This window comes from Dipodomys ordii, unplaced genomic scaffold, assembly GCF_000151885.1.
Source record: "Dipodomys ordii isolate 6190 unplaced genomic scaffold, Dord_2.0 Scaffold133, whole genome shotgun sequence".
In the NCBI taxonomy this organism is placed as follows: Eukaryota; Metazoa; Chordata; class Mammalia; order Rodentia; family Heteromyidae; genus Dipodomys; species Dipodomys ordii.
The window spans coordinates 3604833-3621512 of NW_012267349.1; the positions used below are offsets into that span (position 1 = coordinate 3604833).

Below are 16680 nucleotides of genomic sequence, written 5' to 3' on the forward strand. Positions count from 1 at the left end.
TTATTTTGGGTTTGGGTTTTTTTTTGTGGCAATCCTGGGTCTTGAATTCAGTGCCTGGGTACTGTCCCTGAGCTTTTTTTACTCAAGTCTTTGTATCACTTGACCCACAGTTCTTCTGACTTTTTAGAAATTCATTGGAGCTAAGAGTCTTAAGGACTTTTCTGCTTGGACTGGCTTCAAACTGCGATCCTCAGATCTCAGCTCCTGAGTAGTCACCAGCATCTGGCAAATTGTTGGGGGTCAGGGAGAGGGGCAGTTAAGAGCAGTTCTTAAAAGTTCTTTTGAACAAGTTAGAGATAGGAATGTATGTATGGTAGTACATAATCTATAATCCCAGGTCTGTAGAAAGTGGAGATGAAATGTGAGATGATCATGGTTAAAAGCATCCTGAATAAAAATATTAGCAAAGCTTTTTTTAAAATTTAAAAAAAAGGTGGCTCAGTGGTAGAGCGCTTGCCTTGCATGCATAAGGCCCTGGGTTCGATTCCTCAGCACCACATAAGCAAAAAGAAAAAAGCCGGAAGTGGCGCTGTGGCTCAAGTGGTAGAGCGCTAGCCTTGAGCTGAAGAGCTGAGGGACAGCGCCCAGGCCCAGAGTTCAGGCCCCACAACTGGACCCTAATAAATAAATTAATAAATTAATTAATTAATTAAAACACACACACACTGTAATACTTGCTAAACAGGAAGCAAAGATCAGAATTGTGCTTCAAGATTAGCCTCACAAAAAGTTCACAGTATTCCATCTCAGCCAATGACTGGGTATAGTGGCATGCCTCTTTCATTCCCAGTAACATACTGAAGAGTAGTTAGGAGGATCTTTGTACTGGCTAGCCCAAACACAAAACCCTATGGAAAATAAGGAAAGACAAAAAGATAGAGGATGAAGATGTGGCTTAAAACATTACTGCTTAGCAACAAAATTCTGAATTCAGTCCCTAGTACCACAAGAAAAACCTGGTGGTGTCCATCTATAATCCTAGCTACTAGAGAGGTGAGAGAATTGTAACATAAAAGGGGACCATGCAAAAACATAAGATAAAACTTTTTAAAAAAATCACTGAAACATGAAGGGGTTAGGGGTGGGGTTCAGTGTGGTAGATGGGTTTTTTGGTTTTATTTGAAAAAATCATTTCTTCATTCTTTGATCAGATAGTTATACCATCTTAGCCTTGTGACATAATCAAGAGAGATGAGGAAATAAGCATTGGTTAATACAGAAAATGTGTGTGCCTTTTTAGAAAAACTGTATCGTGATCTTTTTCTTTTCAGTATATTTTACCTTAAGTGGAACTGTTGGAGAAGAAATCAACATAAATCAAGCTAGTGAAAACTCATCCGAGGAAAAATGTAGTATAAGGGATATATGCTGTATGTTAATATATACATGATCACAGATAATTTGTGTTTGCACTTCAAAAATAGTTTCATTATTCTTAATGAATGATTATGTCAGAATTTAATTATTCCACTTAATACATTGGTTTCTCAGATGCAGTTTTATGTGTTTTTTTTTCCTTTTAGTGATACCTGTCTAGAAAAAAGGTACTTCTATTAACATATTTTTTTTTCATGCCGTGAATTAACTAAGTTATACAGGAATCGAAATTGAATATAAATGACATATACTATCATGTAATCCTTGATTATAGAGGTACTTTTCAACTAAGTTGCTTAATTCTGAGTGTGTTTTGGGGGAATTAATATGGAAGAAAACTCAGTATTAAAAAAGATTTACATACAAATAGTTTAGCATTTAGAAAGTCTTGTTTATTTACTACTGAAAATAGCCCGATTGTAGAAAAGGCCCAAGATTTTCCTATAGTTCATCTTAATAAAGTAATTTAGTGTCTATAATTAAATGGATTTGAGGTGAGTACTTGGAAATGAGAGATTCTATTCATTGGCGATTCCTTTAAATGAGGGTATTAAGGGGAAGTAATACGGGATATTTTTCTCCCAAACTGCTATTAGGTATCTTTCTGAGTAACAAAAAAGAAAGCTTCAAGTCAGAGCAAGATGAAATATTCTACTTCTAAAAAGTGTTTCTAGCATTTATTTTCCAAGCATCTTTTAAAATTATGGAAACAAGGAAGAAAAATCCTTAAAAAATGAATGAGTAAGAAATAAGAAGCACTGGTAATTGATAAAGCAGAGAAAGCATAAAACAAATGTCCATCCTCTAGGTAAAAAAATTGTCAGAACCTAGCATTTGCTGTGTATAATTTAAGTATAATTTAGAACTGAGATAAATTGAGAAGAAAAACTTTAGGAGAGATGAAATAACAGAAATTCTACTGGATTAAAAGTTTATTTAAAATTCTGCTAAAGATTGCTTTGAAAAGAAATTATGTAGGGGTCAAGAGAAAGTAGTATAACAGAAAATTTGCTAGCTACAAGTTTGAGAGTCCTGGAATATATATCCCTTATGATACTTACTGCCTGTATCACTACCATACAGAATTGCTACATTTTTCATCACTAAGTTTTATATATTTTATATATATATACACAAGTACGTGTGTGTATATATATATATATATATATATATGTAATTCTTAAAATAAGCTATACTTTTATCCTGAAATTTATTTCAGCTTTCTTTGTAATTTTGTCTGAATAAACAGACATTAACATGATTTTTACCTTTTCAGGTTCTGTTTATTATTTTACATTAATCTCTTTGGGTCTGTATTTCCACTAATGACAGTAATTACTTGTAATTACATTATTTTTAAAATAAAATGTAAAATCATTTCTCCATTTTATTCTTATAAGATGTGATTACAATTAAGCATTACCTATCTGGAGGAGTACAATTTTATTTTAAATCTTTCTGAAGTGAATTGTTGGATATATATAAAATTGATCACAGATAATTTATATATAAGTGTTTTTACATATGTAATTATTTTTAAATAATGATAGTTATACATAAATTTCAAATGGAGAATCAAAGCATATCCCTATCAAATCATATCCGAATGTGTGCTTACATTGGATCTTTGAAAACTAAATTTGATTAAACATTGACTTGATATTCATGTATTCCTACTGGTTGACAATAACTATCATGCTTTTACTTAGCAGCACCATGAAAAAACAAGAGCACCTCAGTTCTCACACCCTTCAAGGGTTTTATAATTAAACTTAAACCAATTGGAATCATTTTTGTTTTGTTTTTTTTAAATAATTTTGAGAGAATGTTTCAACTGATAGATGAAAATATCACATTAAAATTATATTATTCAGTGTTTTTTTCTACTTTTGGGAATCTAGTTTTGTAAAATAAAAATCTTCCCTTTTCCTCCATACATTTTGTGTCATTGAGAAAATCTACATGTGATATTAAATGAATTGCTTTATCTTTTTCATTGAATAACTGATATTACCTTCCAACAGGAAAAAATTCAGATCCAGTTAACACAATCATTTGAAAAAGAGGAGAAGCCCTCAAGAGATGAAGCAGATAAAGAAAAAGCCAGTGATAAGTTACCCAGAAAAATGTTATCAAGAGGTTTGCAATTTATTTTTTTAAACAGAATTTTAGTTTTACTCTCAATATTCATTCTTATGGTATAACATGCATTAGTGAGATGTTTCAAACAAAAATTACAATATCAAAATAACTAAGGTTATTACTTACTGACCTGTCTTTTATATTAAAAAACCAGAATGTGTGGGGCGCCAGTGGTTCATGCTTACAGTCCTAGCTACTCAGGAGGCTGAGATCTAAGGATTACAGTTTGAAGCAGCCCAGTGAGATTCATCTCCACTAAACTACTGAAAAAAAAGCCAAAAGTGGAGTTATAGCTCAAATAGAAAACCCTCTTAGCCATGAGCAAAAAAAAAAAACTCAGGAACTGCACCAGGCTCTGAATTCAAGCCCCAGAACCGGTAACCAAACAAAACAAAACAAAAATTCCCAGAATGTTTATGTCTTAAAAAAAAGTTAAAGATCTTGCCATCATTTATCCTCACAAAACGATAAAAATGTTTTATTAAGTTTAGAACCTTAATAAAGTTGTTGGCCAGTGTTATAAACGGCATTTAAAGAGAAAAGATAAGAGTTTTCAAACGCAGTTTTGAATGAAAACCTTTGGTATTAAACCTGATAGAATCTTAATTAAATAAGTACATTGTTTCTGAACTAACATTTCTATCTGCCTCAATCACTTCCTCTGTTTATATGCTTTTAAGTTTACTAAGCTGTTTTAATTTTCTACAAATAGAAATACTTATCTAAGTCATGAGAATGATTTTTTTTCACATAAGGAGGCAGTTTTTAAACATGAAAGTTTGGTATGTCTGTGAAAGGATCTTTAAATTATTCAGAATAAATTAATCTGACATTGGGAGACATTAACATTTGAAGAATGTACAGATGTGGAGTTATTTAAACCTAGTTCATGAACATTATATGCGAGAAGAAAAATTATGGTCTAATGAGTTCAAAATGAATTCCCTTTTGCTACTTTGTCAATTTTCTTTTTCATTGTGGGGTGTGGCATTTTATCTAAGACATACATCGTAATAAAAAGGAAAAGGGATTGGTTTTCAACCAACTTTATACTGGGTTTTTGTGTTGTTGTTTTTTAGATTCCAGTCAAGAATACACTGATTCAACTGGCATAGATCTACATGAATTTTTAGTAAATACATTAAAAAACAATCCCAGGTAAAAATTAAATTTATAAGGCTTACCTTGATCTAGAGTACCATAATTTTGCTATATATGTTTTTTTAATTGAAATAGCATATTAGAATAAGATTGTACATACTTGAAGTATACCAGAAACATTTTAGTTTCTTAGGGGGCTAAGATATTGGTCTACTATGTGCACATTTATAAATACTTTTGCATTATGCATGTCATTATGATATAAAATTAATGCATCTTCTCTGTACAAGTTTTCAGAAAGAAGTGTGTAGGATTTATGTTGAGATTCAGATATAACATCAATCGTGAAGGAAAAAATAAAATGATACCTTGTCATAATACATTCCAACCAAAATAAAACCTCAGTATATTCATGTATAATGAGATTTTTTTTTTCCCTTTTTTGTAATACTGAGATTTGAACTCCAGGGCCTTATACTTGCTTGGCAGATGTTCTGCCACCTGAACTTCTAGCCCTTTTTATACGTTAGTTATTTTTTAGATACCTTCTGGTATTTCTGCACAGGACCAGCTACTGACTAATTCTCCTAACTATACCTTCCAAATAGTTAGGATTATAGGTGAGTGCCATCGTGATCCCATTGAATGGGATATCACAAACTTTTTGCCTGGGCTGACCTCAAACATCAGCCTTGTAAGAAATGCTATGCCCAAGGAAAAACAAAATTACACCTTCTGATTCTAGCAGGTGGCATGTGGAAATTTATTCTAGAAAATGATGAGGAAGATGTTGGCAAAGTATGAAGCACAAACCATTTATAATTGTCTTTAACCTATGATATAACACTAATACCATAAGTTGATAAGATGTGCAAGGACTTCTAATTATCCCAGTGAGAGTAAAGTGATATTGGGAAGTAGAGAATGCTGAAAAGAACTATAAGACATCAATGTATGATGAAAACCTATCTTTCTCTAATAACATAAACTATCTTACTCATGTGCCATTAAAAAATACTGAGTTTGACATGCTGAGTAATTTCAGGATTTTAAACATAATAATGTCATAATGAGATTTACTTTTCAAAGAAAGATTAGTTAGAATCCCAGTAAACTAAAACCAGCAGAAGGGGAAAGAGCCAATATTGTCTACTATTTTATATGCATGTATGAAAGTAGGACAATGTAAACCTGTTGAAATTATTTCTAAAAGGAAGAAGAGGATAAGAGGTGAAGAAATAGAAGGGATGAATTTGTTTGGGGTATTGTGGAAATATTACAACTAATATTTGCTAATAAAAAAAAAGTCCTGGTAAAGAAAAGAAAGATTACTTGGGAATTTAAAAAAGATTCTTGACATAGAACCCTTGAAGAGTAGTTAGGAGACCATAAAGAATACAAGAGAAGAAAATACACTTGAAAGATGCTTAGGAAATAATATGGTCCATCTTGATGGTTATTTGTATATTGAAGGGTGATAAGAGTAGCCTTTAGGTTTCTGGGTAGTCTTAACAGTCCAATAACTAAAAATAAGGGACAAGAATGAGTAGATTATAATAGTCTGTAACTTTAGTTTCAAGTACCCACTATAGAAGAAGAAGATGGACATTTAAATGGCTCTGGTTTTCAAGTGAATGATTTAGGCTTGATTTATAGTCAAGAGTCATGGATAAAGATCAAATTTGTTTTCTATGGAATTGCCCAACGAGAGTATGTGAAATGGTCAAAATTCTCCAAATCATACAAATTGAAAAAGTAGATGAAGGGCTGGGAAGGTGGCTCAGTGGTAGAGTACTTGCCTTGCATGCATAAGGCCCTGGGTTCGATTCCTCAGCACCACATAAGCAAAAAGAAAAAAAATCCGGAAGTGGCATTAAGGCTCAAGTGGTAGAGTGCTAGCCTTGAGCTGAAGAGCTGAGCGACAGCGCCCAGGCCCAGAGTTCAGGCCCCACAACCGGACCAAAAAAAGAAAAAGAAAAAGTAGATGAAAAGGATTTAGCCCTGAAGATAGCAGATTATGAGACTGTCAATATAGAGGTCAACCAAAAGTGAACATTTCACAAAGAGTCAAGTAACAGGAAGACTAATACAAGTACCAAAAACAATATATAAGGTTGGGAAATTAGAAGGCTGTTGGCTACAAAAGTCACTTTATTTCAAGAAAGGTATTATTTCTAACATCTCAGTGGATTGGGGATGATTGGGAAGCTAGCAAATATATTGCTAATTTAAGGTAGAATAAGATAGAATCTTGGACAGGTACAGTATTGTTTCCTCTAAGTCTGCTGGACTTATGCATTCCAAAATAGTTTTCTATTGCACAATTCTGCTTTTCTTTATAACTATATAGGTCTTTTTAATTATCTGCCCAATTTTTTTTTTTTTTTTTTTTGTCAGTCATGGGCCTGAACTCTGGGCCTGGGCGCGGTCCCTCAGCTCTTCAGCTCAAGGCTAGCACTCGATCACTTGAGCCACAGTACCACTTCTGGCTTTTTCTGCTTATGTGTTGCTGAGGAATCGAACCCAGGGCCTCATGCATGCAAGACAAGCACTGTGCCACAGAGCCACCTTCTCAACCCCTTTTTAAATTTTTATACTCATAAAAAATGTTTAATTAAATCTGTATTGAATAAGTACATGGGTTGAAAGGTGTTTCTCCATTTTATGAAACCTCTTTTGCAGTATACTCAGAAGATCAAACTCAAAATTGAGTCATAGCCTATCAGATGATCTTAGCAGGAAGAACTAGTAACTCCTCTACATAATACAAGAAGATTGGACTAGAGAATCATTACTTTTTTGGCACATGTGCCTTGGAGGGAAGAGTGGGGCTAATACACATACCAGTCTTGGGGCTTGAATCACAGGTCCAGGGTGCTATCCCTGTTTGAGGTGCTCTACAGCTCCACAGCATTTTGGTGGTTAATTGGAATTGAGAGTCTCACAGACTTTGCTTCCTGGGCTTCCTTTGAATCACAATCTTCAGAACTGAGCCTTCTGAGTAGCCAGGATTAATGACATTAGCCACCCATGCCTGGCTTGGCCTCATTTTCTTGATCTATTTTACTTTAAGGTTCTTTGCACATGAAATTTTCAAGAGCACAGAACTCCAGAGCCATGTCCATGGTGTGTACAAGGACGATTTTTGCAGAGTAGTCTCATTAACTTGATATACCCTAATTATATTAAATAGGGCCTAAGAGGCACATGTAAAATACTCTTTAGAGTGCTGTTTTGTATTTTGGATGTCTGGTTTAGTTGGATTTTAGAGACATTTTTCTCAAAACTTCACAATAGCACGTAATAGCAGCAATTATACTAAATAGGACCCTAAAAAGCACATGCAAAATACTCTTTAGAGTGCTGCTTTGTATTTGGGATGTCTGGTTTAGTTGGGTTTTAGAGAAATTTTTCTCAAAACTTCACAATAGCACATAATAGCAGCAAGGTATTGATGGCCCACACTTGTAATCTTAGTTACTCAGGAGGCTAAGGTCTGAAGATGACTGTTCAAAGCCACCCTGGGCAGAAATCTGTGAGAATCTCATCTCTAAAACTCCAGAACAGAGCTGTGGCTCAAGCAGTAGAGTGTAAACTTGAGGGGGGTAAAAAAAAAAAAAAAGGAAAAAAGAAACTCAGAGACAGCCCTCAGTTCAAACCCCATTACTTGCATGCACATAAAGACATGCACACAAAGACACAGACACACGTACACACACTACAGAATAGCACCGTAATAAGTTTGAGTTCTTTTAAATAGTTTTATATATTTCACACTTCTCTCCCATAGTTCCATCACTGTACCACCATTGGAGTCCCATAGTAGTGTTTCTGTTGTTACTAGCATTACAAATTCTTTAGAGATCTGTTTCTATGGAGTTGAGCATAACAGTTATGCCCTTAACTAAAATGTTTTTCTGTTAACCTTTTAGCTGTATTTAATTCAGTATACTTATATTAAAGTTGATTGATGGATCCATTACCCTATTCTCTGTACATTAATGTATGTGAGAAATTTTTCAAAGGATAAAAATTAAACTGATTAAATTTTCATTTTGAAGCTGTTTTTTGAAAGCCTGTAAATATTCTAGCATTAAGCTTGTTATACTTTTGAGTATACAGTTTTTACGTCAAAAAGTAGCTGTGTGTTTAACCAATTGATAGTTGGATTACTTTAGTTTTTAAAGTTTTACATATGAGTTTTCATACTTTGTTTCAGGGACAGAATGATGCTGCTGAAATTGGAACAAGAAATTTTAGATTTCATTGGTAATAATGAGTAAGTCCTGACATTTAAAAATAAAAGAACTGGGCTTCAGTGGCTCACACCTAAAATCCTAGCTACTCAGGAGGCTGAGATCTGAGGATCATGATTCAAAGCTAGCCTGGGCACTGTCCCTGAGCCTCCTTGCTCAAGGCTAGCACTCTACCACTTGAGCCACTGTACACTTCTTTCATGAGACTCTTATCTCCAATTAACACCAGAAAATTAGAAGTGACGCTGTGGCTCAAAGTTGTAGATTACTCACTTTGAGCACAAAGAGGCTCAGGGACAGTGCCCAGGCCCTGAGTTCAAGCCTCATGACTGACAAAAAATAAATGAATAAATAAAAATAGATGGAATTGCCGGCATAATTCTCTTTGACTTACTAAATTTGTTTTTCTTCTACTTCTAGGTCTCCACGTAAAAAATTTCCCCCAATGACATCTTACCATAGGATGTTATTACATAGAGTAGCCGCTTACTTTGGATTAGACCACAATGTTGATCAGAGTGGAAAGTCCGTCATAGTAAACAAAACAAGCAATACAAGAATGTAAGTATCAAGTTAAATGGTGTGTGTGTGTGTGTGTGTGTTCTTTCCTACAGCACCTTTCATCTGAGGTTTTTAATGTGTTTTACCAGTTTTAATTAAGCTTCATTATAAACTTCCCTAATAGGGCCAATACATTTACCTCACTGGGAGCAAGATTTACCAACCTATACTCAAATAAGGAAGATGAATGAGCTAGGAGTTCTAGGACAAAGATTTTTAAAAAGGATAAATGAGAACTGTTTAAAGGAAAAAACTGGTACATGTTGTATAACCATGTTTGTTGTTTCAGCTGATCTCAATGGATTTTTTTTGAAGATTTGTGTGTATGTGCACATGCATGTGTCTGCATGTCTCTGTGTTTGTGTGTGTGTGCTCGCGTGCATGCACGTGTGTCAGCTCTAGCTTTGAACTTAGAGCCTGGGCTGCTCTCCTTGAGCTTTCATGCTCAAGGCTAGCACTCTACTATGTTGAGTCACAGTCCCATTTCCAGCTTTTCGGAAATAAGAGTCTCACAGACTTTCCTGCCCAGGCTGGCTTTAAACCACTGTCCTCTTATCTCAGCTTCTTAAATAGCTAGGATTACAGGCATGAGCTACCAATGTCCAGGTAAAGATTTTTTTTACTAGAATGTATTAATTTTATAAGGGGTGTTATGACATTTTAGTACATACATAAAATTCACTCTAATCACACCCCATCTATCATGCCCTTTCCCTGTTTCAGTTTCAGCAGGCTTCATTGTTCTGGTCTCTTTCCCACATGCATATAAGAGTGCTTCCATCATGTTCATCGGTATTCACCGTCTCTGTTATAGATAGTTGTATTTTTTGTACCTTTTTTATTTTAAAAACACAGTACAAAGTGGTTACAGTTACATGAGCAAGGTAATAAGTACATTTCCTTTCGAGCATTGTTGCCTCCTCCTTTGTTTTTTCCCTACCATCCCTTCCCTCCCACCTCCACAACTACACTCTCCACCCTGGATAATTTTAATTAATGTCGTTCAGATATCAGTGGCCAGCTGCAGGTAAATTTGTTTTTTAAAAAAGATCAATTTGTTGATAATCTCAAATTTAATTAACCTACAATTTTTAGAAACCCTATATTTATTCTGTTCTCCCACAAATCTTAAGAAAAACAAGAGTATTATTAAGATAATACCATCCATATTGCTATATCTTCTTCTGGTTTGTGTATTACTAGTTAAGTTGAGCTGAATTTATTTATTCTTCCATGTTGTTCTGCCTGTCAAAGTTTTTTGTATATCCATTTTATTGTAACAGTAAAGGGCATGAAAATGTTAATTTTATGTAATGTTTTAGATATCTGCCTGTCTTTAATCTTTTATAAATATCTTATTGATTAGTTATATAGTAGCTAAAGTAGGATATTAACCATTAAGAAATAAGATGATGCCGGGCGCCGGTGGCTCACGCCTGTAATCCTAGCTACAGAAGAGGCTGAGATCTGAGGATCACAGTTCAAAGCCAGCCGGGTAGAAAAGTCCGTGAGACTCATATCTCCAATAAACCACTAGAAAACCAGAAGTGGTGCTGTGGCTCAAGCTATAGAGTGCTCACCTTGAGCTGAAGAATGCAGAAACAGCGCCCAGGCCCAGAGTTCAAGCCCTGTGACCAACAACAACAACAACAAATATATATATATATGTAAGGTGAACTAAAAATGAATAGAATTGTAATTCATTTAATCAATACCTTTCAACTATTCTGAGCTGTTAGATACCCAAGCACAGGTATATTCACAGACATTTTCACTAACATTTAGACTAATGACTCTCTAAGGTTTTCAATACAGTATAACCTCAGTTTTTTGAAATCTGTATCTGATGGTAGAAATCTTTAGGAATATCTTTATGAAGTTAATCCAAAATTTGGTTAAGATAAAATAAGATATACTTGAAATAGTGAAGATTAATTATAAGTAAGCATTTCAAATCATTGAAATTACACTGTATTTTTTTTAATCATCTTCTGAAATATGAGGATGTTTGTAAATCTGAAAAACATAGAGATCTGCTCCACATTGAATAAAAACACCTTTTCCTCATAGGGAAATTACCCATTCCCTCCTTGAAACAGTGGTGTTGTGGATGTCAACAACCCAGTTGTTGGGGTGTCTCAATGGAGCCATAAGTTGGTGATCACAGGGCAGTAGATTCAGGCACCAATGTTAAAAAATAAAAAGAGGGAAGGCTGTCTTAAGATTAGCTGAGGTGCCTGCTAGTACCATTTATGTGGAAATCCAGCTGGTCTTAGGAGAGTTGCCAGGCCCATAGTTAAATCCTAGAGTGTATTTTGGAATAACAATTTCTCAGTCAAGGACAAACTTTTTGGATAAGAAAATATGACTTGGAATTGAAGATATAGGTCAAATGGTAGAGGACCAACTGTGATTGAAAAAGCCAAGTGAGAAAGGGAGTTTCTGAATTCAAGTCACCTACACACACACACACACACACACACACGCGCACGCACGCACACGCGCGCGCGCGCGCACACACACACACACACACACCATACACCACACATAGAGAGAGAGAGAGAAAAAGTGACTTTGCACAGGTATGTAAAAAGTAGATGATATAGATAAGTGAACAAATTTTGTAACAAAATAACATAGTACTATGGTCAGAACTAAACAAATAATCTTCCAAGCCCCCAAAGAAATCACTCTTCTCTTTGTTTTTGTCATGAAGTCATTTAGCTTTCTCCTTTACTTTTTTTTTTCTTTGTCGGTTGTGGGGGCTGACCCTACCACTTAAGCAACAGTGCCACTTCTGGCCATTTATGCTTATTTGGTGCTGAGGAATCCTTTACTTTTATATATAACTTCTTGGGGGTATCTGCTGTCTTTCTTCATTCATTATTTTAAATAGATTTCTTAAACTCACTTAGGTATTTATTATTTTTAAACCTTTTGCATAATTTTCAAGAGTCTGTTACAGCACTTCATTAAAATTTCATTAGATAAAAACCTGTATTTCACAGGGATACTTTGATCCAATATATAGTGAAATAATCTGATTTTAATTTGCTGAAAATGTTACCACTCTGGTTTCTCTTTTTCCAATTTCTCATTAGCATCAATTAGTTATACAAGGGAATTTTATTACTTGGGTTATGATTAGAAATTTAGAGTATTCCATATGATGTGCATACATATAAATGTATATTGAACTAGATGAAAAAAGACTACTTTGGCATTCAATTTGATTTTCTTTAGAACTTTTTTTAAAAAAAATTTATTATAAAGGTTATGTACAGAGGAATTGCAGTTATAAGTAAGATAAAGAGTACATTTCTTTCTGGACAGTGTCACCTTTTCCCTCACTCTGTTCCTTCTTCCCTCTGTCCCTACCCACAAGTTGTGTAGCTCATTTTCAATACTGTCTACAGAATACCACTGCATTTGTTCACATTTTGTCCCTCCATTTCTGTACCCTCCCCAAACCCTCCCAAAGACAGATAAATGAACAAACAAGACAAAAAGAAAACAAAACAACAACAAAGATAAAAATCTCCTGTTTCTATTTCCTGGAGTTCATTTTGATAAATATTACTTTACATGATCAGATGCACATAGACATTGTGTTCTTCTCCTGTGTTCTTATACCTGTTTAATGTAATTTATATATCTTATTTCAAAATAATTCTGATTTTATAATACAGTGATATTAAGACACAGAGTATTGGTTGAAATTTCCTGTTGCAGCTGGGAATATGTTTTAGGAGGTAAATTTTTATTTAATTTTCCATGGGCTTATAACCATGTGTCTTGCAGAATTTCTATTCTAAAAAGATAAATATGTTATAAAGTACATTGTTTTCATAATTATTTGGTTACAATATTAACCTCTAAAACATAACTTTTTTAATCCATCTCATTTAATGTAAAGCATAGCTATGCCCTATAATTAAATAATTTTGGTAGCTGGACACCAGTGGCTCTTCCCTGTAATCCTAGGTACTTAGCACAGACCTATAGGTTCATGAGTTTAGGCCAGCCCAGGCAGAAAAGTTTTTAATTCCATCTCCAAAGTAATCAGCAAAATGCAGGACTGGAGATGTCGCTCATGTGGTAGGACACCAGTCTTTCAAGTGTGAAGGTTTGAGTTCAAGTGTGAGGCCATATATATATGATATATATATATATATATATATATATATGATAAACTCTTGTACTACTTCAGTTTTTTTTTATCTTCATGTAGTTACTTAAATCATTTGAACTTCAGTTATTTCAGTTCTTAGAAAGCTTCAACTGACTGTTTAAATGTTATATCTGTGGTAATATCTGTGTTATATCTGTGGTAATTCATCTTGAGAGCAACCCTATTAGATGGGTACAGTATTATTGCCATTTGACTGATGAGAATACTAAGGAGTACAAAGGTTAAGTACCTTTATGGAAGTCCTAAAGCCATTCATGGTGAATATTTGAATCCAAGCAGTCTTACTCTGGAGCTGATTGTATATAGCCTCAGTCATAATGTGGAATAGTTTTTTTTTTCTTATGAGATTATTGCCAGCTTGAAAGGAGATACCATAAGTATCTCTTAATGTTACTAACAAGTGGTACTTTTATCACTTTTTTTCACTTTTCTAAAATGTTAACATTATACACTATTTTTTCCTTTGTTTTGTTCTTGTAGACCTGATCAGAAATTTAATGAACATATTAAGGATGATAGAGGTGAAGACTTTCAGAAACGATATATCCTTAAGAGAGATAACTCTAGCTTTGACAAGGATGATAACCAGGTAATACAGAAGAAATAGGATGTTTTTATAATTAAGGCTTGCACTAATAGCTCATTTTCCCAAGAACTATTTTCTTTTCTTTAGATGAGAATACGTTTGAAAGATGACAGAAGAAGCAAATCTATAGAAGAAAGAGAAGAAGAATACCAGAGAGCTAGAGATCGAATATTTTCCCAAGATGTATGTGCTGACTTATATTTAGGACTTCATATTAGAATACACTGGAGTTGCATTGTAGGATCTCACTCCTACTCTAATCAATTAATCACATTGATTTTTAACCACATTTGTTACATATGAGGTCACCTTTTAGAAATATTGAGAAGTCTTGATTATGAAAATAATTGTTTTAGAATACATAAGGAAAAAATTCATAATTTTATAGAATTTTTATAGAATACTACTTTCCAACAATAGTATGAATTTTACAAAAGTTGGATGCAGATGGACTGCAGGAGTTATTGAAAGAATAGTGGACTGAGGATATATTTGTATAATTTCTTTCAAGGTTTCTGACAGCTTGAGGTTTTTGAGACATTGGTAACTCTCTAAAGAACCTAAATTCTGCTTGTTAATAATCATTTTATATTTTATAAGTGATTATATGAGAGCAGTTTCTAAATGACTAATTATTTGTATGTATTTGCCAAACAAAAGAGAATCAATTCATTAAAGCACTTGTTCTTTGCAGTACTTTTTAAGGATATATGAGTGTATATAATGCATTACTACCATGACAGGTAGAAATATTTCCTGTGCTAAAACAACAAAGATTGGGGCTAGGAAGATGGCTCAGTGGTAGAGCACTTGCCTTGCATGCCTGAGGCCCTGGGTTCGATTCCTCAGCATTACATAAGTAAAATGAAAAAAGCCGGAAGTGGCGCTGTGGCTCAAGTGGTAGAGCACTAGCCTTGAACTGAAGAGCTGAGGGACAGCGCCCAGGCCCAGAGTTCAGGCCCCACGACCGGACCCAAAAAATAAATAAAACAACAAAGATTAAACATAAATTTTAGAAAATCAGTTAAGAGTTTATAGGATTTTCTGGGAATGATATCAGCACTGGCCTCCCGTTGCTCACACCTGAGAGGCTGAGAATCTGAGGATCACAGTTCAAAGCCAGCCCAGGCAAAAAAAGTCCATGAGACTTATCACCATAAAACAAGAAATGGCACTGTGGCTCAAAGTGGTAGTGTGCTAAGCTTGCACAAAAAAGCTCAGGTACAGTGCCCAGGCCCTGAGTTCAAGCCCTACAACTGACAAAAAAAAAAAAAAAAAATTTACAGCATTTCACAAGTTGTATTGAATTCTTACAGTTAAGTGCTATGCTAGGCACAGAAGAACATACTTGTGAGACTAAGCAAAACAGCCAGAGTTTGAACACACACCTAAAAATGGCAGTTGGGATTTCATTCTAAATTTGCTGAACTCATAGCCTACCCTAAATATGAATTTTTGTCACTAGTTTTTAAGGTAGATAATGTCTCTATACTTGATAAGTAATCAAATAATTGCAATATGGTATGTGGTTTGTAGAGAGACATGAAAGTGTACTAGAAGCCAGATGCTGGTGGCTCATGCCTGTAATCCTAGCTATTCAGGAGGCTGAGATCTGAGGATTGTGGTTCAAAGCCAGCCTAGGCAGGAAAGTCCATGAGATTCTTACCTCCTATTAACCACCTGAAAACTGGAAGTGGCATTGTGGCTCAAGTGGTAGAGTGCTAGCCTTGAGCTGAAGAGCTGAGGGACAGGGCCTACACCCAGAGTTCAAGCCCCATGACCAACAAAAAAAAAAGAAAAGAAAGAAAAAGTGTTCTAGAGGACACAGTAGAGAAGCAACATAAACCAGAATCAGGGAAGGATGGATGAGTGAACTTCCCTACACAATGAGTTTAAAGTAGAGGATTAGTAAATACAAAAGGCTAGAGGTAAAAGAGAACTTCCATGTGAAAAATGAAATGATTTTGAATAGCCAGATTATAGCTTGGCTGGTATCAGAAGTAAGAAAAGAAAGTTTCAATAGAAGAAAGGAAGGAAGGAAGGAGGGAGGGAAGGAAGGACGGACCAGGGCTGGTGGCTCACTCCTGTAATCCTAGCTACTCAGGAGGCTGAGATCTGAGGGTCACGATTCAAAGCCAGCACTGGCAGGAAAGTCTGTGAGACTCTTAATTCCACTGAACCGTTAGAAAACCAAAAGTGGTGCTGTGGCTCAAGTGGTAGAGCACTCACCTTGAGCTGAACCTTGAGCACAGGGACAACGTTCAAGCCTAGAGTTCAAGCCCCACAACTGACCAAAAAAAAAAAAAGGAAAGGAAAAGAGGGGCTGGGAAGGTGGCTCAGTGGTAGAGCGCTTGCCTTGCATGCATGAGGCTCTGGGTTCGATTCCTCAGCACCACATAAGCAGGAAAAAAAAAGCAGGAAGTGGAGTTGTGGCTCAAGTGGTAGAGCGCTAGCCTTGAGCTGAA

General features: G+C 35.0%; 1 protein-coding gene across 7 annotated transcripts in view; it reads left to right on the forward strand.

Annotated features, from left to right (window-relative positions):
• R3hdm1 (R3H domain containing 1) overlaps window positions 1–16680 on the forward strand; it is a 160024-nt gene that overhangs the window by 68363 nt on the left and 74981 nt on the right. For 6 of the 7 annotated variants that reach the window (XM_013030827.1, XM_013030823.1, XM_013030821.1 and 3 more), the window contains 6 exons: window positions 3402–3516; window positions 4599–4677; window positions 8840–8899; window positions 9297–9437; window positions 14110–14218; window positions 14303–14398. In XM_013030827.1, coding sequence (XP_012886281.1) covers window positions 3402–3516; window positions 4599–4677; window positions 8840–8899; window positions 9297–9437; window positions 14110–14218; window positions 14303–14398 — 600 coding nt within the window. The remainder of the gene's footprint in view (window positions 1–3401; window positions 3517–4598; window positions 4678–8839; window positions 8900–9296; window positions 9438–14109; window positions 14219–14302; window positions 14399–16680) is intronic. The other variant, XM_013030824.1, reaches the window with a different exon arrangement.